The sequence below is a fragment of the Anolis carolinensis genome, chromosome 5 (genome assembly GCF_035594765.1).
Source record: "Anolis carolinensis isolate JA03-04 chromosome 5, rAnoCar3.1.pri, whole genome shotgun sequence".
Taxonomy (NCBI): domain Eukaryota; kingdom Metazoa; phylum Chordata; class Lepidosauria; order Squamata; family Dactyloidae; genus Anolis; species Anolis carolinensis.
The window spans coordinates 197527313-197550497 of NC_085845.1; the positions used below are offsets into that span (position 1 = coordinate 197527313).

The following is a 23185-nucleotide window of genomic DNA, read 5'->3' on the forward strand; positions in this document are numbered from 1 at the left end:
TCAATGTTAATGCAAGTCCTTTGTTTAATCTCTATTTTGTCTGTATTTCATACAGATATGTTTTGGTATGTAAGTTTTATGGAAGTACTTTTTAGTGTATTTGTAGCATTTTTGCTGTGTTTATGTATTTTAATTGTTTTGTAACCTACCTTGAGCCATGAGGAGAGGTGGGTAAGAAATTAAACTATTATTATTAATTGTTATCATCACTACCATTAGATAGCAAAACCCGTTAACCTTAAAATGTTGGGACTTCATATAATTCTTATTATTCAAAAAGTGAATCCCTATTTGTTCAGGAAGAAGAAGCCTAAAAAGCCATGGACTTGCTCTAAACAAACTTCCAAAAAACATAGTGTCCATGAAAGAGAAAAATAAAAGAACCGACTGATTTGAGTTATCTGCATTGAATTCAGGGTGACTTAAGTGTCCCACTTCATTGCAAAGTATATCTGGTGAGAAGATGAGAGAATAATACTAACTTGTCACCTGACACTATGTAACGTGATTTTTGTTCCTGAGTTATAAATGTCATTTCCCAACTGGTTTTATCATAAAACATGGGAAAAGTTTATTAAATTGCCCTCTGAGAATGACAAGCAATGTGTTATATATGATTAGGCCCAACCATAAAACACCTGAAGCAGAAAGTAATGACAAAAGAAAACCACACGGCTAAATAGATATCATTTATTAAAATATTACATGAAAAATGTAAAGTCTAAGAAAATACATTTTATACTGTATATCATTTAACTCTATATACACTTAGATAATTTCTAAGACAGTATTACGAACTACAACCTCTTAAATTAACTGGATCTTCACTAAAGGCTACTTCCAGGTTTTAAAGTGTCTCATAAAAACAGGTGGGAAAAAAACAATAGGGAAATACTACCTTTGCATCTAACATTTCCTGTAATGCTCATTATACTATTAGGAACATCTGACAAATCCATAGCAACAGATTCTTAAACAGAAAAATATTGACTCGCTTATTTTTTTAAAAAATTTTGAGGTGGAATATCTGCAGTCATAATTTTTTTCCAATTGCTGAAAAGCTATAAACTGGGTGGAACTGAACACGTTTCTTGGCTATGCAAAAGTGGGGTTTTTGTGCGGCAGCATAAAACCTAGAAGCATCCAATATTCATGACTCATTTCCCCCCACCTTTCAAGATGGAGCTTTTAATTAGAGAGCTGGCAGTGGCTACACTTTCCTTCAGAAAAGAAGGCCCTCAGATAAATCAGAAATGTGTGAAGTCCTTAACATCAGACCAAAAAAAAAAACAGTGCAAAAATATAGTAATTCACTTGTTTTCATTCATAGGACTGGCCATAGATCCTGGACTGAAGAGTTGTGTATAGCCAGCTTTATGAATGTGGAGAACTATTTATGCCATTTGTGTAAGGTTTCCTGTTTGACCCTCTCATTCCATCCCTGTAAGGCACAGCTCACAATAAGTACTCTCTGAGGAAAAGGAAAGACGCATCATGTGTGAAACCGACTTCTGCTAATGAACGTAGCTTGACAGTCCACATATTTCTCAGCAAATATTAATGCTATTATAGGCAGCCCCAAAGTTACGAACAAGAGTTTCTGTAGGTTTGTTCTAAAAGCTTTGGATAGCACAGGGAAGGGTTAACACCCATGTGGAGTTTGTTTTGCTATCTGTGTCTCTGTTCATTAGATTTCACCTCACTTTCTGTCCCTGTGAAAATGGGATTTTGGAAATTTTGGCTTGGTGTGGAAACAAGGATTGATGGGAAAGCTTCAGTGGAGATAACTCCCCCCGATAATAATTATTCCAGGAGTGGATTTCCCTTCCTTCCAAGGAGAAGATTCTTCTCCCTTCCTGTTGTCTCACTCCTGTTCCTAACTATGATTAGTTTGTAAGTCAGATGTTTGTAACTCTGGGACTGCCTGTAATCTACAAGGAAATATACAGAATGAAGGATAGGTTGCTTACCTGTAACCGTGTTTTCTTGAGTGGTCATCTGTGAAATTCGCACCTGATGTAGTTTCCTGCACCTGTTGCAGCTGTTTTGGATTTTTGTAAAAAGCAATTAAGGGGCTCCAACCCCGCCCACCCTCTCAAGATATGTGGCGGTCTGAGCCTCAGTTCAGGTGCCGAAAAAGCAGCAATCAAGTACCAAAGAATGACAAATGTAGGGATGATGGGGGGAGGGGTTGTGCGAATTTCACAGACGACCACTTGAAGAAACACAGTTACAGGTAAGCAACCTATCCTCCTTCTATGTGGTCTCTGTGAAATACGCACCTGATGCAGACTATCAAGCTGCCAAAGGCTGCGTCTCTCTTGGCTTGGATATCCAATTTATAATGGGTGACAAAGGGTGACACGTCCAAATCACTGCCTGACAGATATCTTCTAAAGAAATGCCCCTTAGGAAAGCCGTGGAAGTAGACACTGCTCTGGTGGAATGGGCTCTTGCTGGCGCACCCAGCCAACATGATTGACTACAAGCCTTCCTACAAGGGTAGGAAGTTCTTAAATCCCCAGAGAAAAGTTTTAACTAGAGGGATTAATAAAATGGATGGAAGGCCTGCCGCCCTTCTGTAGGATGAGATGGATGTCAAGTAGCACTTCAATGATGAGAAAGTCCTGAGTCAAGTAAGTAGACAATAAAATCCAAGAGTGAAGCAATAGATGCTACGAGGAGGTCTTCACCCAACTGCCAAGAAAACGTGGAAAAGCGTTGCCATTTATAACGATAAGAGAACTTTGTGGAAGGCCTGTGGGCCAAGTCCAGGATATGCCTTGCTGGTTGCGATGGCTGCGAGGTGATATATGCATGCCATCAGGCAAAGATGGTTGATCTCAGCATGGAAGATCTGCCTGCTGTGGCAAGAGAGGAGATCCAGTCTGAGTGGCAGTTAAACAAATTGATCCTGGATATGACCCTGGTGAGTAATGGTAGAGGCAGAACAGGTAACAAAATATTGACGTCCAATCTAGGAGAAAGGCATCCCTGAGGCAACCAACATGTCGTTGAGGAAGGTGCGCCCCGTACCACTGGCACTTTGTGTTGTGTGGGAATGGAAATAGGTCTGTTTGGGGAACCCCCATCTGCGGAACAGGATACTGGTCACCTGAGGGTGGAGGGACCATTTGTGGGTAGATCGAGTGATCTGACTGAGCAGATCAGCCCTGGAATTCTCAGTGCCTGGTACGTGAGTAGCCACAAGGTAAATGCCCATAGCAATGGACCAGTCCCAGATGGTTATTTGACAATAAGGAGAGACCGGGAATGAGTGCTGCCCTGCTTGTTCACCTAGAGCACTGTGGTCGTGTTGTTGGTTACAATTTGAATCCATTCTAGAATGTTGGGCTCGAAAGAGAGCAGAGCCTTCTGGACCGCCAATAACTCCAACAGGTCTGCTGCTGGCAAGTCCCCTGGTTGGCAACACAGCAGGCAAAGGGAGTGGGGAGTCACTCAGGGAGAGCTCCTCCTCAGAGGAACCACAGTCCTTAAGGGCAGAGGTCATACTGGCCTGCTCACAGAAATGGGTAATCCAAAAGAATAACTGAAATCCGGTCTGCAATCAAAGTTTGTTAAATCCAATGAGAGAAATAGATCTGAACATGCTGCTTTGCGGCAAAAAAGTACTGAGGCTCCAACCCAGACCACCACATTGTATCTTGGGAGGATGGGCGGGATTGGAGCCCCTTAATTTTAGAGCTTTTCACAAGAATCCAAAACAGCTGCGATTGGCACAGGAAACTACATCAGGTGCATATTTCAGAGACCACGTAGAAGAAACGTGTTACTAGCTACTCTTGAATTTTAATTTTAAAAAATCAGGGGATAGTGATATTTATTGTTGCAAAAAGTAGGCACAGTCCTATAGCACCTACAAGGTGCTGAATGAAAGATCTGCCCTGTTAGGGATATGATTAGTGCTGTTTGCTTTCGCAGTATTATAAAACATGAAAGACAGAAAACGGAGTGCCAGAAAAGGAGTGCTCAGTGACTGTCAATGATATGACTGAGTGACAGAGTCCCCTTATAAAACCTTAAACAACCAACTATTTCTTTGGCTTGCTATGTCTGGTTATTGGATGCCTTTCTGTTCCTACGTAACACTTTCTATGCAGCCACATATCACAGCCAGATAATATTGTGTGTGTGTGTCTCAAAAAGTCAATTTCTATGCACATATCGTCAACAATAAATTGGGGAATTTATAGACAGTGTTCTCAGAAAATGCAATGCATATGAACTCTCAAATGCATACTTTTAATAGAAAACATCCTAAGGTGTATTTTTATTTTTGAAAATACTATTTTTAGATAGATGCTTGCACAACTGAATTATTTTGTTGTTATATAATACACAGTATTTATTAAATACTTTGCAATCCTTTTCCTTTACAGGTTGTGCTACTGTTCAAAGTACCATTACTTGGCAAGTTCAGCATTATTTGTACATTGAATTTCCAGTCAATGCATGCCCACTTTTAACAGCCTCACTGAAGCCAAGAATTCAGGGAAGCAAAAGAAAGAATATGTTATAAAATTTAGCAAATCTGCTTCAAAAAATGATATTTATGGCTTCATGGGGGGGGGATCATGATGCAAAATCCAGTATCAATTCTCTTTCCTTTTTACTGGCCTATATGGAGATGATCTCTTAGAGTTGACAACTTTTTAAAAAGACTTCTCATAATAGAAATCTATGCAAGTCTGTAACAATATGCTACGCAACAGTTTAAATCCAAATATTTGGAAGTATGTGGTCAGTTCAAATAATTACAGAATTTATAGTTCAGGATTCTGGGTTTCAATGTTTACGAAACTTCATGATCAGGTTACTCAAGATATTCACGATATTATTAGTTAACTTCATCGATTCAGGTCAACATGAAACCATCTAATCAAAACACCGACTATGGTGTCTGATTAAAATGAAAAATAAAGAAACTAAGCATTTCCTAATACTGTTTACATGATGAGGGTGTAAACTTGCACATTAAAAATTGTATACATCTCTTGGTCCCTGCAACTGTCTGGCCACTGTTACAGTCTCAAGCAATACTTCCAAGCTCAATCGTTACCGATAAGAAATACCTTTGGTGTCTATAATATTAAAACCTTGTTTGCCAGCTTCAAAACATGCAGTTCATGCATCTTACAGTTTTACTGCCATAGTCAATGCACTCAGGCCCAATGCATTCGCAGCAGGCATTGTGAAACCATCGGTATTTAGAGGCACCCATGGATTCGCAGGAGATCTTGCACTGATGTATTGACATACAATCATCAAAATAGACCACAGTACACATACGCTCTAAGAGGGAAAGAAAAAGGAAAAAGACTTCAGTTTTTTGAGAATTCTTTAACCTACACTGTTCAAGTAAATACGCTTTTTCCATACTATCCTTTTGCTGCTTCCACCCAAGTGCCCAAGACTCTACAGCACCAATGGCCTGTCTATCCCAGGCATGTGTATCCCAGGAAAGGGTAAACTTCGGCCCTCCAAGTGTTCTGGACTCCAACTCCCATAATGCCTGATGTATAATCATAACTAAGTAATGGATATAAAACACATGCTTTTGGAACCATTGCAAATTGCATATCTTATCCAAAGGAAACTAGGAAAGTAACAACATTCCACTTAACAAAGGGTATTTGTGCTGAGGGAAATATCCAGGTCAGACATTCAACACTGGCATGGAATGTGCCTAAAATAATTAGATTCAAACTAATTAGTGGCATAAAAGGACAAATACGTAGAGAGGGATTCATCAAAATTTCAACTAGCAGTGGGGAAAAAAACAAAGCAGAATGTACTTCTAATAATTTCTAAGCTTCTAGGTCAGGGGTGGGAAATATTTGGCTCTTCAAAACATCATGGAACAGCAACTTTCAACAAGCTGACATAGCACAGCAATAATGAGGCATGTTCAAAAGTGGAGCTCAATAACCTCTGGAGGACTGCATGATTTCCACCTTCTGTTCTAGGTAATGCAGTGAAATACACACAAGATTAAAATTAATTTCTAATATTTCCATGCGTTACTATCTTTTGAATTGATCTCATATCATTACACATTGAGTAAGAGACTATAGAAGGAAACAAATTCAGGGTATTGGAAACCATATTTTCCTTGATCCAATATATGATCCAAAATGCTAACAGGAAAATAGATCCCACACAGAATAATAGCAGTGTGAAACTTCTCCATTATCAAAACAAGCAAATGAGGCTTCACTGGTATTTTATATTTTTATATAAGCCTTTGTGGTTCAGAACTCACTGCCCATGAAAATGGAAGGAGAAATAACTTCATTAAGGACTCATGCTTTAGGACTCCTTCCACTTGCATTTTTATAAAAATGAAACAGATTGGCACAATTATCTCTTTGTATAGAATAGCAATTATCTTTAATTTTGGTTCTGGTCCTCTACTGCCATATTGCAACTCTCTAGCACAGGCATGGGCAAACTTGGGCCCTCCAGGTGTTTTGGACTTCAATTCCTATCGGCTGTTAGGAATTGTGTGAGTTGGAGGGCCAGAGTTTGCCCATGCCTGCATCTCCAGCCCTTTAAACAGGGATCCACACTTTCCCAAAATCAAATATATATCACTTGTTTTCCATCGCTCTCTTTAATAACTGACTTATAAAAGCAACTGGAGGGCCTGGAGGGCCAGAGTTTGCCCATGCCTGCATCTCCAGCCCTTTAAACAGGGATCCACACTTTCCCAAAATCAAATATATATCACTTGTTTTCCATCTCTCTCTTTAATAACTGACTTATAAAAGCAACTAGCAAAGGCCTTATTCAGTAAACATCAATTTTTTACCTTTGTCACTGGAGTAAGACGGATGGACATTGTTATTTGCAACAGAAACATTCTGATGCTGGGCTTGGTTTGCCGTCTCTAAAATGGACACCAGGTTCTCATGATGCGACAGCTCTTCGCCAACAGGGAAGGAAACAATATTCCAGCTCAGCTGAGTGTCGCCTTCTGTGAGTGCCCGAAAAAGAGAAGGGATGGGTTCGTGAAGCTCCTCCACGGTACTCTTGGAAGTAGGAGGGGTATCACTGTAATTGCGTGGATTGCACATACCTAGAAATATAAAGCAAAAGGAAATGAAAAGCTGTCAAAATTATGCCGCATTTTTTAAAAAAAAAAGTATTATGAATTCAATAGCCTTATTGCGTCTTCTTTAACATGTAAGGAAATACATTTTTAGGAAGTCTGAAAGAGTGCCTCCTTTTTATATACATACTTACCAGGGATTGTAAAGTGGTACTGTATGTCCCATTATCTATAGCCATAATCCGTGTGGAAAGAGGGGAGAAGGCTTTCATTGCTGTACCACCCTAGATGTGGAATGTCTCTCCCTTAAAGGCATAGCTGCCTGGTACTACCAACTAACATTGTCTGTATTTGAACACCAGGTTGAACTCTGCTGATAATGTATGAAATCTGAGATCCTGATGTCAAGATCAGGTCTTGGCTTTTGATCTGTCAATTTTCAGGTTTTGTCTTGTTTGAAGTTTTCTCTTATTTAAGCAGTTAAGTGTTCCTGCAGAAGGAGAACAGAATCCATGGACCCAAGAGAACAGCAGAGTTTATATGCTGGTAAATTCAGGAGTCTTCTCCTTGAACCCATATGTCAATAAGAACTTTTAGCTACAGGATAATTAAATAAAGACGGGAAGACTTGAGATCTCATCTCTTTAATTATGTAGGTGCAGGCAAGTGGATATAGCCTAGAGTCCCCATCTACCTGCATGGATTGCAGCTTGTGTGGAACTACCTTTCTGATATCTAGCATCCTTCCTCAGGCTTTTCACCAAGGTCTGAGGAAAGATAACCTCAGGATGGGCTCTTCAGATTGGGAGTCAAGTATTGGAGTTGCAATGCAGTGAAACAATTATTTCTTTTAGTTAGGGAATACAGAAGGCCAACACCAAATAATTATATCAGGCAGGTAGGAAACTAAAAATAGGTTGGTTCTGTACTAGGGAGTGGTCATCAGACTTTATTTGCATATTCCTGCTTGTCAAAACCAGTAGGAGGAGCAATCCCAGGATATCCTACTTCCCAGCAAGCTGGAAAAAAACATATTAATATTATATATCCTATATAATCACGAAAAGACCATTTTCCTAATGTTTATTCAACCAGTGCTGGCAGCAAGAAACACTAGGACGACAACAGAATGTTAGCCTGCCCCCTTGACAAAAACCAAAGAGAAAGGCAAGGAACTAATCTCAAATACCTGTGTTTATAAAATGGGTGTACCTGCAAATGGAAAAGAAATAATATGGCATGTTAATGTATGCAAACACTATTTCATCATAGCTCAAGACTATGATTTTGTCAGTTTAAGCAATGAGTTCAGTCATTTGCCAGAATTACAGCTGAACATCATAACATCTGAGGAAAGAATTAAACCCACATTACATGTTCGCACAAGAGAAATGCCACTTATTTGTTCACACAGATAAAATACAGAAATCATGTCCATATGCTTTGCAGCTCTATTTCATTTATCACTTTGCTTGATTTCTCCGTGTTAATAAGGAAATTTGTATTACTTCACCTGAACTTTACTTGTGGTCTGATAAATTTCCTCCCTCTATTTAACTTAAACACTAAACAAGTATCATAACTCTTTTATTGTAAGCCACTCACTATATAATCATTTAAATTGCCATTTAAAAGTTTGTTGTTGTGTATCTTTTAGTTGTTTCTGACTTACAGCTACTAGGGAATCCTATCATGGGGTTTTCTTGGTGAGATTTGTTCAGAAGAGATTTGCTATTGCTGTAAGTATTTACATATTTATAAAAGCAGAGGAAGTGATTGTACTTTCTTTAGTATACACAACACGTCCCAGTCCAAACAAAACATCTGTCCAGTTGAAGCTTTTTTTTTTGTCCAGTCCCGGCTTTGAAAAAAGAAACATTTTAAGAATGAGCTACGAGTTGCTGTGCAATATTTTAATTATTTTTGTGATTTTAATGGTTTATGTGATTGTTAATTATTTGTTTTTAACAGCTCTGTTTAATTTGATATTAATGACTATATACTGTAGGTTTTAATTTGTGATATTGTTTTTAGTATTGTAAGCCAATTAGAGCCTCATTTAAAAGATGAAAGTGGGATAACAATACCACTATAGTAATAATAGTTCTTATACTCTTCTGTATAATAAGGCAGAGATTTTCTGAAACTGATTTAAATATGAAAGGTTGCTGCACATGTCACCCCATCCATATGAGTTGTCAGCCGTGTGTTAATTTTCTGTCAATTCTACTCTGCCATCAAAATTCAATATGAAATTGACTAGTACCTAACCTTCTACTGGTGGGGCTGATCTGAACCTTAAAAGTCATTGCTATTTCATGCAGGTGTGGAAAGGTAGGCAATAAAAATAAAGCAATGAACTTACCAACACAGTCACAGCACTCATCCCAAAGAGTGCCCAGGCAAAGCATGCACTCCTTACAGCAAGAGCAATTTCCTTCACCTGGTCGGCACTGACACAGCTCCTGCAAAACACACCATATCTCATTGGGTCTACACGCAAAATATCCCCATAAATTCACTGTCCTTCCTAACATGCTCCGATTACAAATCATAAATAAAAAATGTGTGTCTTGTACAGGAGATGCCCAATAGAAAATAAGCAATGACCAGTGCTTACGTCAGTATCACATTTCAAACAAAATGAAAAGTTAATGAATTGATTTTGCACTTAGAAAATAAACCTGGTCTGATTTACAAATTCAACTTAACAGCAAACCTACAGAATCTGTTTGTAACTCAGGGGCTGAACCGCCCCCCCCCCCATGTGTGTGTGCGTGTGCGTGTGTGTGCACGCATATATGTGTAAAGTTTATATGTATATACATATACACATACATACAAACTCTAAAGACATGAATGATGAGGACCATTTTCCTTGTAAGTTTTTTTTTATAATGGTAGCTTTTCAATCATTGGTGAGAAATCTTCACAAGTATCACACAATATTACAGCACACTGGGACTTGTTACGACATGAAAATGAAAATGATGAGATGTTCTTAGAAAATGAAGTCTGGGATGAAACTAGATCAACCATCTTGGTTCCAATTATGCAGATTAAACATTACATACGCAACTGAATATGATGGAGTTGACTGAGAACAGTTTGAAAAAAATGGTGTTAGAAATGAAAAGCCTTCAGGGTTTGTTGAGAAAGTTGTACTGCTTGTTACTGGACCAGATTTAATAAAATGAGACTATTATGAAACATGTTGGGAGACATTGATAGTATCAGAAATAAGCAAAGTAGAATGAGAACTAGTATTTGACAGAAGGATGGCAAATAAAATATGTGTCAATTTAAATGAAAATTACTACAAGTTAATTTACTGTCGGTATCTGACACCACTAAGTATTAATAAAATGTATGGAAAATATTATTGTGCATGCTTTTGAAGTCTGGGATGAAATCAGAAGATAGGCTGTATCCAATATACGGGTTTTCAGGAAAGACTTTTCTTCAAAATGGCATATACTGCAAGATTATTTTATTTTATTCATAAGCAATCCTATTAAGACTTTCCCACTCACATACATCTATGATATTTAATTGGCTGGTAACAATCACATTGATTGTCACATGGAAAAATATAATCTAGTTTCATATAAAATATGGAAAATCTAGAAAAAGAATTATTGAAAATCAGTAAGACATACAGAGGAATGGAATTCAACAAAATCCCAAATACCAGAATAGCGAAAAGTCCTTATGTGCAAATTAATATGCATATTGTGTATTATACCTTTATTATTTTGCAAAATAGTTACGTAGCTTAATTTGATTTGCTGCTCTACTACATACCCAGAAATGCAAGAGAATGGTATTAACTAGTTTGGATTTATGGAAATTTATTTATTTATTTATATCCTGCTTTTCTCCCATGATTGGGATTCAAAGCGGCATACAGTTTTAAAAGCAACAAAATTACAGACAAAAAAAATTCAACAAAAAGCATCATAACTAAACAAACAGATTACACAATTCATAACCCATATAAAACTATTAACAGTTTAAAAACTATAACATATATTAAAAATTCCCTGCGCCTCAGACAACTGAGGGTATACACGCATCATTTAAGCTAAAATTCTAAAACTCTATTTTCTTTAGGAGAGTCCAAATTAGTTCTAATTTTGCTTTACAGAATTTTATATGCCAAGGTTATTTTATTTGATGCTTTTATGTGTTTTATTTTGAATTGCATTTATTTAGGAAACTTTAACAAGAACGAAACTATCCTGTTTTGCATGGCATAGTCTTTGTATGTAATAACAATTTTACCTCCTAGTATTTGGTTTTGTTTAATTTTTTCATTGTAATTACCATAGGTTTCACATTTCAATTCTACATTTAATCTTCTTTCGTACTTACTCTCCTCCACATATTTGCTTTGATGTTTCTAATGTAGAATTTTTTACCTATAATAAAAGATTATATTACTCTTACTGCTTTGAACTTGAAATTATCTTAATTTAATTTAATCCACCCATAAAGATTTTTTCAGAATATACCCTCTTGCCCACTGGGATAAACAGGGCACCTCTTTTTAAAAAGTATAGATGGGACTGAATTGCATGTGGCCTTTGAATTGCTCACTTTGCCTGTGATGCTACCAAAACATGTACTGGCTTGCATTGCTTTCTACATGAAATTGCAAGGACTATCACGATACTATAAAATAATTTGTTAATTTAAGGAGTTATTTTTAATTGCACATTGTAAAGTGAATAATGTTACCAGACAGTGCAACCCTTTGACTTCACTACCATTGTCTCTAAAATGGCAATGCATTTTTGTTCCAGGGAGCCTTTGGTATCCACTGGGATTCAGTTCTAGGATACCCAAATCAGTCAATGCTCAAGTCCCATTATAAACAACGGCATATCAAACGGCAAAATATGGTCCGCATTTTGGAATTAAAAAAAATATTTTCTAGACATGGATAGCTGAATCCACGAATAAAGAATCTATAGATACAGAGGACCAACTGTATTATTAATCCATCCATTTAAGTAAATGAGGTTACACATGAATACGTTTTCTTGCTCTGGATTTTCTACTTGTAGGACATACAGAACATCCATCCGTTACAATTCAACGTGCCAAAAATGTTGCGAAAGGCAAAACATTCAGAAAAGAAATGACTAAGAGGTTGAAAAAGAGTCATCCAGGAAAACACTACAAAACAAACATGTCTTAAGACAACAAACTGTTAATCCCATTTACATCCGTTACAGAGCTGATACAATAAATATTTATGTGGACCACCCTTTTGCGTTCTGTAGAAATCAGTACAACTCGTGCAATCTCTTCTGCTACTGTAAGCAAACATACAAATTTGCACTGCAATACATCTTGATTAATCTCTTTCTCTCCTCCTGCTTCTTCCTTCTATGTCTCAACTTCAAGGCCTGGTTACCTCTATCCACAGCAATCACCAGCTTCAATCTACAAAAAGGAAGTCACAACTGGTCCACTCACAGAGGTAATTAGTGGCAAATATACTGGTGGGCAATGTAATTGTCCCTAGATTTTAGTCCAAATTTGAAAAATTACGTCCAAGGTCCTGAATTATGTTTCTAAAACAGGGTCAGTGGATACTTTGAACTCTGCTTTCTTTAGAGTACAGACTAAATGCTAGATACATTCAATTCCCAGTAACAAAAAATCATAAGAGTTAGAGCAAAATCCCAAGGGCCATAAAGTCTGATCCCCTGCCATGCAGGAATACACAACGAAGCATTCCTGAGAGATGATCCTCCAACTTTTGTTTAAAACCTTCAAGGGGTAAGAGTCAACCACCTTCCAAAGCAGTGTATTCCAATGTCAAACAGCTGTTACCATTAGGAAGCTCTTTCTAATAATCAGGTGGTACCTCTTTTCTCATTTTTCAGTCTAAATCAATCAGTTTGTGACCTAAAGCAATGAAAACATTGCTTATAAGGCTATCTGATCAAAAGGACCAATTGGACTTCTTTCTCTGTAATGTGGTAAGAAACCATTAACACATTTGTGCCCATTGCCTACAGTTCTATCATTCTTTATCACACCAGCAGAGGATGGCTTGCAGATAAGCACTGTCCAAAAACTACTGCTTTGACTGCCACTGCTTGCCATGATATCTCTTCAGATATTTAAATACAGTAGTCTCACTTATCCAATGTTCTGTATTATCCAACGTAGTTTGTCTTTTAGTAGTCAATGTTTTTGTAGTCAATTTTTCAATACATTGTGAAGTTTGGGTGCTAAATTCGTAAATACAGTAATTATTACATAACGTTATCATGTACTGAACTGCTTTTTCTGTCCATTTGTTGTAAAACATGATATTTTGGTGCTTAATTTGTAAAATCATAATGTAATTTGATGTTTAATAGGTTTTTCCTTAATCCCTCCTTATTATCCAACATTTTTGCTTATCCAACATTCTGCTGGCCCGTTTATGTTGGATAAGTAAGACCTATCTTTTCTCCTCCAAGCTAAACATATACAGGTCTCTGAGCCAGTCTTCATATGACTCGAAACATGCGACTCGGTTTCCAGATCTTTTGCCATCTATATCTCCTCTGAACATATTTCAGCTTGTTGACAATCTTCTTGTACTGTGGTACCTAGTATTCCTGGTGAGCACTGACCACACCAGAATAGAGTGGTACTATTACTTCCTTCGATCTACACTCCTGTTCATGTGGCCCAGGACTACACTGGCTTTCTTGGCTGCCACATCACACTGTTGACTCATATTTAGCTTGTGGTTTACTAAAACCGCGAAGTGCCTTCCACATGCCAGGTGCCATCCATTTTATATTTGTGCTTCTCATTTTTCCTGCCCAGATCTACATGTATTCCCGCTGAAACAGATAATGGATAATACTAGGTCCCACTGCCTATTAAAATCAATGGGAAAGTTAAACATGAGTAACTTATGTTTGTTAAGTTTTAATGGGATTTAAATATGACTACTATTCTCTGGATTAGATGCATGATTTTATTTTTCAAGGTGGCAGATAAAGGTTATTTTTATTTCAAAGCAACCACCTTGCTATACAACTTGCTTTTGCCCTGGTCAACTCTGCAGTTCACTGTTGTAGACTTCTGAAATCCTTCAGTTCAACTGGCCATTGTATCCTCCCAACAGAATCTCACCTTCTAAACCTCCAACAAGAAACTGGAAAGGGCTATTAGAAGACTTAATAACACCTTGTTGTAAGTTCTATCTCTTCTTTCCAAACAAAATCAGGTGAAGCAGTATATTTTTCAGCTATAGATTTTTCAGGAAATAAAACTGAAGTTTATTCCAGCCAACAGGAAAAGTGAATAGGGCAGACTTTACTCCAAAACAGATGCTTTCTGTCATAAATTTAGAAAGCTATATATATTTTAGTCAACATGAAACGTCTCTGAACTATTTTTAGAATCTTTTTCCAAACATTAGTAAAAAGACAAACATATTGCAGCCATGACGTTTCTTAGCCTTAATCCTCAGTGCCACAAAGCAGGCCTTGATGCAGGATTCATCAAGAATTCATAGATTAGCAAAATAGTGTTTAAGATACATTAAAAACGAAAAGCATGAAGACAGAAGTGCAGACTTTCCCAGAATTCTTGGCTTTTTCCCCCTAGATCATACCTAGTATTTTTTTCAGTTCTCTCAATTCAAACCGTGCCTCTAGCACAGTGGTTCCCAACCTTTTTTTGACCAGTGACCATTTTGACCAGGGACCACCCTCCAGCATTAGTACCAAAAGGGTTACAAATCAGTTTTTGGTCAACTTTAGATTCGGTTTGGTTATTGGGATGCTGATTCAGAAAACTGCATTGGATAGACTACATCAGCTCTAGTTTCTGAACCCCAAATAACCCCAGGAACAGGCCTAAAAAATGAAGACACCAAGGAACATGCTCCGCTCAGGGGGAAGGAGGAGAAGCAGCAGTCAGGAGGCTTACTACCTATTTTCGTGGGTAGTCATCCTCTCCCCTCCTGACATCCCCATTGCCCTTGCACTATAAGAGGGTTTTGCGAGACCAGTCGCTTTTGCTGCAACGGTGTAGTAACGGTGAGAACGCGGACTATATTTTAGCTCTTGGGGACTGGTGGTTCATGGACCACAGATCGGGAACCACTGCTCTAGCAGGTGCTACATCTCAAATGCAAGTTCTCATCAACTACAATTTGAAAAACCTGTCAATAAGAACAGTTTTTTCTATGATAGTATAGTATAAGGTATGTGTACTCAAGTTGCCTGTCAGCTTATGACACCCTCATGAATTTTTCATAAGAATTTTCCAGGGTAAGGAATACTCAGAGGTGGTTTCACCAGTTCCTTCCTCTGAAATCTCACTATAGAATCTGGTATTCATTGGCAGACTCTTATCCAAGTACAAATCAGGGCTGATCCTACTTAACTTCAAATATCAGTTGGACTCTGATGCCTTTCGAGTACTAAGAGTCCAGAACAAATTTACTTTCCGATGAAGTTCAGTTCCTTTCTCTCCTCCCCATGATTTGCAAAAGGACACTGATGCTAAAAGTTTCCAGATTATTTAGCGTTGGCTCCTTTTTAGTACATTATTTCCTTGATAGTCATCTCCCCATTATCCCTGCATGCTTTCCCAGCACTGCACCGCTCCATTAAACAACATACACAATTCTTTAAACAAACATCAGTTATAGTCAAACTCTCAACTCTACACCATGCTGGCTCTCAAGACACAATGTAAAATGCTGCAACAATTAATTGGGTCAACAGTGGCTGTTGCTATGTGTCTTAAAGTCCAGTTTATGTTGATTCTAAACTGAACTGATCATGGGGTTTTCTTTACAAATCTGTTCAAAGAGAGGTTGCCTTTGCCTCCCCCTGAAGCTTAGAGAAGGCTGGGCCACTTGCTTGGACACCCAGTGCATTTCCATGGCCAAGCAAGAATTCAAACCCTGCTCTCCAAAGTTAAGGCTCAAATCACTCTGCTACACTGACTCTCAACAAAGGCTGTGGTGTATAATTTTACATTATACACAATAAGCACATTATTATGTAGGAATAGCAATTTTGCAAAAGCCTTTATGAGGGAAAACAATTACATCATAACTTAATTGAGGTCAGAAATATTGTGTTGCTGGGTTGCTGTGAGTTTTCCAAGCTGTATGGCCATGTTCCAGAAGTATTCTCTTCTGACGTTTCACCCACATCTATGGCAGGCAACCTCAGAGGTTGTGAGGTCTGTTCTAAAATAGGAAAGTGGAGTTTATATATCTGTGGAATGTCTAGGGTGGGGGAAAGAACTCTTGTCTGTTTGAGGCAGGTGTGAATGTCGCAACTGACCACCTTGATTAGCATTGAATAGCCTTGCAGCTTCAAGGCCTGGCTGCTTCCTGTCTGCGGGAATCCCTTCTTGGGAGGCGATTAGCTGGCCCTGATGGTTTCTTGTCTGGAATTTTTTTTGTTTTTGATTGTTGTCATTTATGTGGGCAAAATGACAAGAGAGAATGATTCTGGAATATAGCCCATTATTATTATTATATTTATTTGTATCCTGCTTTCCCCAAAAAAACTGGGATTCCAAGTGGCTTACATTTTAAAAGAACAATAAAATTAAAAACATACAAAAATTAAGCATTAAATATAATTATTCTATGTGCAGCATTAAAAGAATTTTTAAAAGATAAAAAGCTATTAAAACCAGTTTAGAAAATACAGTACAGCACCCCTAACACTTTCTGTTTTGAAAGCCTACAAAATAAAAAGGCTTAGTGATTGAAGGACAGCTGGGGCTGGAATTATAGCTGGATTTACACTGCCATAGAGAGGAATTTCAAATACAGCAGTGTAGATCCAACTAAGGAAGGGGGCATTTTAACCTCCCTAGGAAGGAGGTTCCGAAGTTTCAGGGAAGCTGCTGAGAAGGCTCTTTCTGCTTTTCCCAACATCCATGAAAGAAGAAATATACTTGAAGAATCTTTGGTTTCACATTTAGTTTAATATTTGTAACAGAAATCTAGATTTACAGAACTCTGTAAGCCTAATGTTTAAGGTAACATAACACAGAAATTTCAGATAAGCTTATATTATAAGGAAAAGAACAAATTTTAAAATGAACATTAAGTACCTTGTCATCCTATTAATAAGTCTGACTCAATGATAATGATAATAATAATAATAATAATAATTCTTACCCGCCTCTCCTCATGGCTCGAGGTGGGTTACAACATAGTTAAAACACATAATCATTGTAAACATTCTATAAAATACACATATTAAAGATATTTCTATAAAATATACACATTGAAACGTAGTTATATATCTATTAAGCTACATGGAACAAAGATTAAAACACAAGACGCAAGGTTAAAATTCATGATTAAAACTGGGTAGTGTTTGATAGATTCTGATTTTATGAATGGCTTAATGAAGATGAATCAGAGCCATAAAACAAAAGTAAACACAAAACGAAGGTACACAAAATCTTCAACATAAGTAATCTACATAAATTTAGTTAATGTAATTATTCTAAGTTTGTGGTTTTGTTCATACTCATATAAATGCATGCTATCACTACAAAACAAACTCAGGGATTTTTCCTCCCTCAATTCATTCAAAAGACAAAAACTTCCTTCCATACCTGTATTAAGCACTTGCTGACATCGCTAGCACACAGAGCCTTATTGCACCCCATTGATGATGGGACCCAGACAAAGAACAGCAGCCCAATTATAACTGGCACTCCAAAGTACAACAACTTCATTTTTCTTGCAGGTGGAAGATCTCTGGAATTGTCAGGCAGCACTGAAATAAAAAGCAGCACAAGGAGCCCACATTTATTGAGGCGGAAGCTTAATTTTTTTTCATCTTTGCAACATAATTCTTCTAAAGCAGCTCTTCCTTTATTTTTGTTTCTGTGGGTTTTTGATGCTCAAATCAAAAGCACATGTGGCATAAACAGAAGCTCTTATATAATCATAGGTCAACCAGACACTTTCCTGTAGACTTCTCATTCTTGTAAGACTTCATATTTCCAAATGTGGCCCAGACAACTGTTCTAAAAACAAATAGCAGCCATTGAGATACATGCATTGTGACTAAATAAGGTCCTTTACAGAACTGCCAGTTTAGCCAGGGAAGTAATGATACACAAAGAAATGAGAACATGTTTTAACATAACATCAGAGTGTTTCAGCACCAGCTGTATTGCTGTATTAATTTACAAACAAGCTTTTAAATCGGATGGCGCCACAGGGAACTGGATAAATGCCCAATCTTGATGAACAGAACTCCTTGAGTGATACTGTATTAGCACAGCATGTGCATTTGTGAATGGTGAAACTCGACAATGTCTGGGTTCTGCCTCTGACTCATATTAACTTATACTACATACTTGTCTCAGCCCCAACTATCAGCCTCCTAAACCCATGCTATCTAGTTGTACAATCCAGAAATAACAGAGCATCAAGAAACAAGTATCACAAACACTTTTCCTTAAATAAACTCTACCATTTTCTATGACTGGATATGTTACATTTTGGACAGCAACTTCCAGTATTCCCCAGCATCATGGCTAATGGCCATGCTGGTTGCTAGATTCTGGAAGCTGTAGATCAGGAAAACCATGCTGGTCTATTCACCGTATGAGAACCTAGTGTTTAAATGCTCATTAAGTGCATCTTTACTGAACTACAAGCTAGTAGTTTAACAGTGCCTTCAGGACACTTTACAGCAGTAATATTGCAAGGCAGGATATAACATATTATCCCATTCTCTGTCAAGCATTTCCTCTTTTCAACATTTGAAAATACTTAGTCAAACACCTACGTGACAGAATTGAATTTTTGACAAATCCACCTATAGATTTTTCCCTTTAATATGTCACCAATGTGTAGATAGGCTGATTGATCTCCATATAAATCAAAGCTGTGAAGTACAGACAAATCCCATGGGACTTGTTTATATTCATCGTCCATTCAAATCATTATAAATTTGACTTTTCTTCAAACCTGTCCCAATAGAAGCTGCAAATCCTATCTTTGTAAAGCTATCTTTTAGCCAATTAATATATTTAAAGTATTCACCTATTTTATGGATGTAAAAATAATTTCTAGAAGTATTGAAAAATTACGTTTCTAAATCTGTTATTCTTTTTTACATAGTGAAGCAAACTTGCAAATAACACTCAGAGCTGCTTTAAAGTTCAGATCCTCTGAAGATGCAGGTGAAACATCTGGAGAAAATGCTACTAGAACACGGCCATATAGCTCAGAAAACACACAACTCCACTGTTTTAACGTGATTGCTAGGATCCTTGTTTCCAACTCAAACACAAGGAACTCATAGCCAAAATGAGTGAAATTTCCACCTCGAATTTATAGAAACAACTTGAGTTGGTTAATCACCATGCTGTCCATTTGAGTTTACAACTGGAAGGAAATTTTTCTAAGGTGTTGAAGTGTTTTCCTTATAATAAAACACACAGAAAACAGATGTTTCCACGGAAAGCAAATGCATGTGCCAAAAGGCAGAGGACTAAGCCAAGAGAGACCAAAGCAGATCCCCTACTTTTGGCACACTCTGTTAAAGCGGATTTGGCACCCAGGGGAGACGGAAAGGGGTCAGACTAAGAACACAACAGTTGTTTTCTCTTTCTGTATATATATGTGCCTTCAAAGAACCTGCCGACTTAGGGTAAGCCTATGATTTTCATACGATTTTTAAGGCAAGAGATACTCAAGAGGAGGTTTTGCCAGTTCCTTCCTCTGAAACAGAGCCAGCAGCACCTGAGTTTTTTTTTGGTTTTTTTTGGGGGGGGGGGGGGAGCTCCCATTAAAGTACTAACCAGAGCTGACCCTTCCAAGATCAGACAACTATGGGCAAACTTTGGCCCTCCAGGTAGACTGTTAGGAATTGCGGGAGTTGAAGTCCAAAACACCTGGAAGGCCAAAGTTTGCCCGTGCCTGCTAAGTTAACTACTACTTACATTTATCCATGTTATCTCTGAGGTCCAAACCTATGCTTTACCCAAATAATGCTGAGGCCCATAATTAAGTACTCATTATTTTCACTCAAATCATCTCAGAGACCCATAGACTACTCAAGTGAACTATGTTTTACCCCAAGTGATGCCGTGGCCCATAACTTCTCCTAAGTTACCTCTGAGGCCTATAACTACTTGCTAAGTTTACTCAAGCAATCTTGAGGTCCAGAACTTCCATTATTATTATGTTTATTTGTACCCCGCTTTCCCCTCCAATGCTGAGGCATAAATACATGTTAAGTTCACCCATGTTATCTCTGTGACAAGTAACTACTCCACAAGTTCACTCAAGTGGTTTTAGATGGTCCAGAATAAGGTTTTATCCAACAGTGAGGCCCACAACTACTAGTTGGGTTCATTCAATTTATCTCTTGAGACCTGTAACTACCCCTAAAGTTCACTGAAGTGATCTCTGAGGTCCATTTTACCTAATAACTACTCACTAAGTTTACGTTTCTTCCAAGTTATCTCCAAAACCTGTAACTACTGATCCAAGTTATCTCTGAGGCCCACAATTACTTGTTACAATTTATTCAAGGGGCCTTTGAGATCCAGAACTACATTTGACCCCAAGTCATGGCTGAGGTCCACAACTACTTATTCGCCGTGAGGTTTACTCAATAAAACCATGTTTTCACCTCAAGAAATGCTCATAACTACTTGTTAAGTTTACTCAAGTCATGTTGAGGCACATAACTTCTTCTTAAATTTACTCAAGTAATACTGAGACTCATAACTTCTTGTTAAGTTTACCCAAGTCATGTTGAGGATCATAACTACTTGTTAAGTTTACTCAAATCATACTCAGGTCCATAACTTCTTGTTACATTTACTCAAGTAACACAGAGACTCCTAAATAATTGATAAGTTTACCCAAGTCATGTTGACTTCTAACCTCTTCTTAAGTTTACTCAAGCAACACTGGGGCTTCTAACTTCTTGCTAAGTTTACTAAAGTAATACTAAGATTCCTAACTACTTGAGAAGTTTACTCAAGTCACGTTGAAGTTCATAACTTCTTGTAAGTTTACTCAAGTAACGCTGAGGCTCATAACTGTTAAGTTTATCCAAGTCATACTGAGAGGCTCATAACTTCTTGTGAAATTTACTCAAGTTAATGTTGAGGCTCATAACTACTTGTTACATTTTCTCAAGTTATGCTAAGGCTCTTAAATACTTGCTAAATTTACTCAAGTAATGCAAAGGCTCACAAGTAATAGTTAAGTTTACTCAAGTCATGTTGAGGCTCATAACTAATACAGTAGAGTCTCACTTATCCAAGCCTCGCTTATCCAACATTCTGGATCATCCAAAGCATTTTTGTAGTCAATGTTTTTAATACATCGTGATATTCTGGTGCTAAATTCATAAATACAGTAATTACTACATAGAATTACTGCGCATTGAACTACTTTTTCTGTCAAATTTGTTGTTAAACATGATGTTTTGGTGCTTAATTTGTAAAATCATAACCTAATTTGATGTTTAATAGGCTTTTCCTTAATCCCTTATTATCCAACATATTCGCTTATCCAACGTTTATGTTGGATAAGTGAGACTCTACTGTACTTGCTAAATTTACTCAAGTAATGCAGAGGCTCACAAGTAATACAGTAGAATCTCACTCATCCAAGCTAAACAGGCCAGCAGAAGCTTGGATAAGTGAATATCTTGGATAATAAGGAGGGATTAAGGAAAAGCCTATTAAACATCAAATTAAGTTATGATTTTACAAATCAAACACCAAAACATTTATTTATTTATTTATTTATTTATTTACAACATTTATATTCTGCCCTTCTCACCCCGAAGGGGACTCAGGGCGGATCACATTACACATATAGGCAAACATTCAATGCCTTTTAACATAGAACAAAGACAAGACAAACATAGGCTCCGAGCGGGCCTCGAACTCATGACCTCCTGGTCAGAGTGATTCATTGCAGCTGGTTGCAGCTGGCTTGCTCTCCAGCCTGCGCCATCATGTTATACATGTTATATAATTACTGTATTTACGAATTTAGCACCAAAATATCATGATATATTGAAAACATTGACTACAAAAATGGCTTGGATAAGCGAGGCTTGGATAAGTGAGACTCTACTGCAGTTAAGTTTACTCAAGCCATGTTGAGGCTCATAACTAATAGTTAAGTTTACCCAAGTCATGCAGAGGCTCATAACTTCTTGTTACTTTACTCAAGTCATACTCAGACTCATAACTTATTGATACATTTACTGAAGTAACGCTGAGGCTCATAACTAATTGTTATGTTCGTAACTACTTGTTAAGCTCACTCAAGTAACGCTGCGGCCCAAGTAATGAAGAGGCTCATAACTTTTTGTTAAGTTCACTCAAGTTAACGCTGAGGCTCATAACTACTTGTTAAGCTCACTCAAGTAATACTGTGACTCCGAACTAATAGTAAGTTAAGTTTACCCAAGTCACGCAGAGGCTCCGAAAGACTTGCGATGTTTGCTGAGGCAACGCTGAGGCTGCGAAGTCCTGGCGGGGCAGAGGTACCTCAGGCGGAGGCGGCGACTACTGTCTCGGGAGGTCTCTCCTGCGCGACCAGGCCCAACTGCTGCTTCTCCTCGTCCTCGTCGTCGTCGCTGAAACTGTGGAGCCGAGTCTCCCTTCTCTTCCCTCAGCGCGGGCAGCGGCTCTCCTCACAGGCGGGGAAGGAGGGAGGGAAGAGGAGGAGGAGGCGGGAAGAGAAGCCAGGGCCCTCCGTCTCCTCCTTCCTCCCTTCGGCTTCAGTCATTAATAGTGACTTAGTGGCATTTCTTATGGTGCCAGCCAGGCCTGGGCCAACTTGGGCCCTTCAGGTGTTTTGGACTACAACTCCCACAATTCCTAGCGGACTCAGGCCTCTTCTTAAGCGGCTGAGGGGGGAAAAGAAGAGGCCTGAGTCCGCTAGGAATTGTGGGAGTTGTAGTCCAAAACACCTGAAGGGCCCAAGTTGGCCCAGGCCTGTACTACACTAAAAACTACATCACACTAGATAAAAAATATCACTTTTTAAATATTATTGACATTAGACAGATGATACAGGGTGACAAAGACAAGGACAAACAAACCCAGAAATAG

At 38.0% G+C, this 23185-nt stretch overlaps 1 protein-coding gene across 1 annotated transcript; it reads right to left on the reverse strand.

Moving 5' to 3' along the window:
• Positions 1 to 676: 676 nt before the first annotated feature.
• On the reverse strand, positions 677 to 22935 carry twsg1 (twisted gastrulation BMP signaling modulator 1). The gene is made up of 5 exons (XM_062983313.1): positions 22535 to 22935; positions 17693 to 17856; positions 9438 to 9537; positions 6833 to 7099; positions 677 to 5313 (listed from the first exon to the last, which is right to left on the reverse strand). The coding sequence occupies exons 2-5, from the start codon at positions 17813 to 17815 to the stop codon at positions 5132 to 5134; spliced, it is 672 nt and encodes a 223-aa protein (XP_062839383.1). The 5' UTR covers positions 17816 to 17856; positions 22535 to 22935; the 3' UTR covers positions 677 to 5131.
• Between the last annotated feature and the right edge of the window lie 250 nt (positions 22936 to 23185).

Excerpts from the sequence above, each read along its gene's own strand:
- twsg1 (XM_062983313.1), bottom strand. The coding sequence starts at position 17,815 with ATGAAGTTGTTGTACTTTGGAGTGCCAGTTATAATTGGGCTGCTGTTC. Across the intron at positions 9,538-17,692 it reads TCAGCAAGTGCTTAATACAG|GAGCTGTGTCAGTGCCGACC; the intron begins GTATGGAAGGAA and ends TGTGTTTTGCAG. Across the intron at positions 7,100-9,437 it reads TGAGTGCTGTGACTGTGTTG|GTATGTGCAATCCACGCAAT; the intron begins GTAAGTTCATTG and ends TTATATTTCTAG.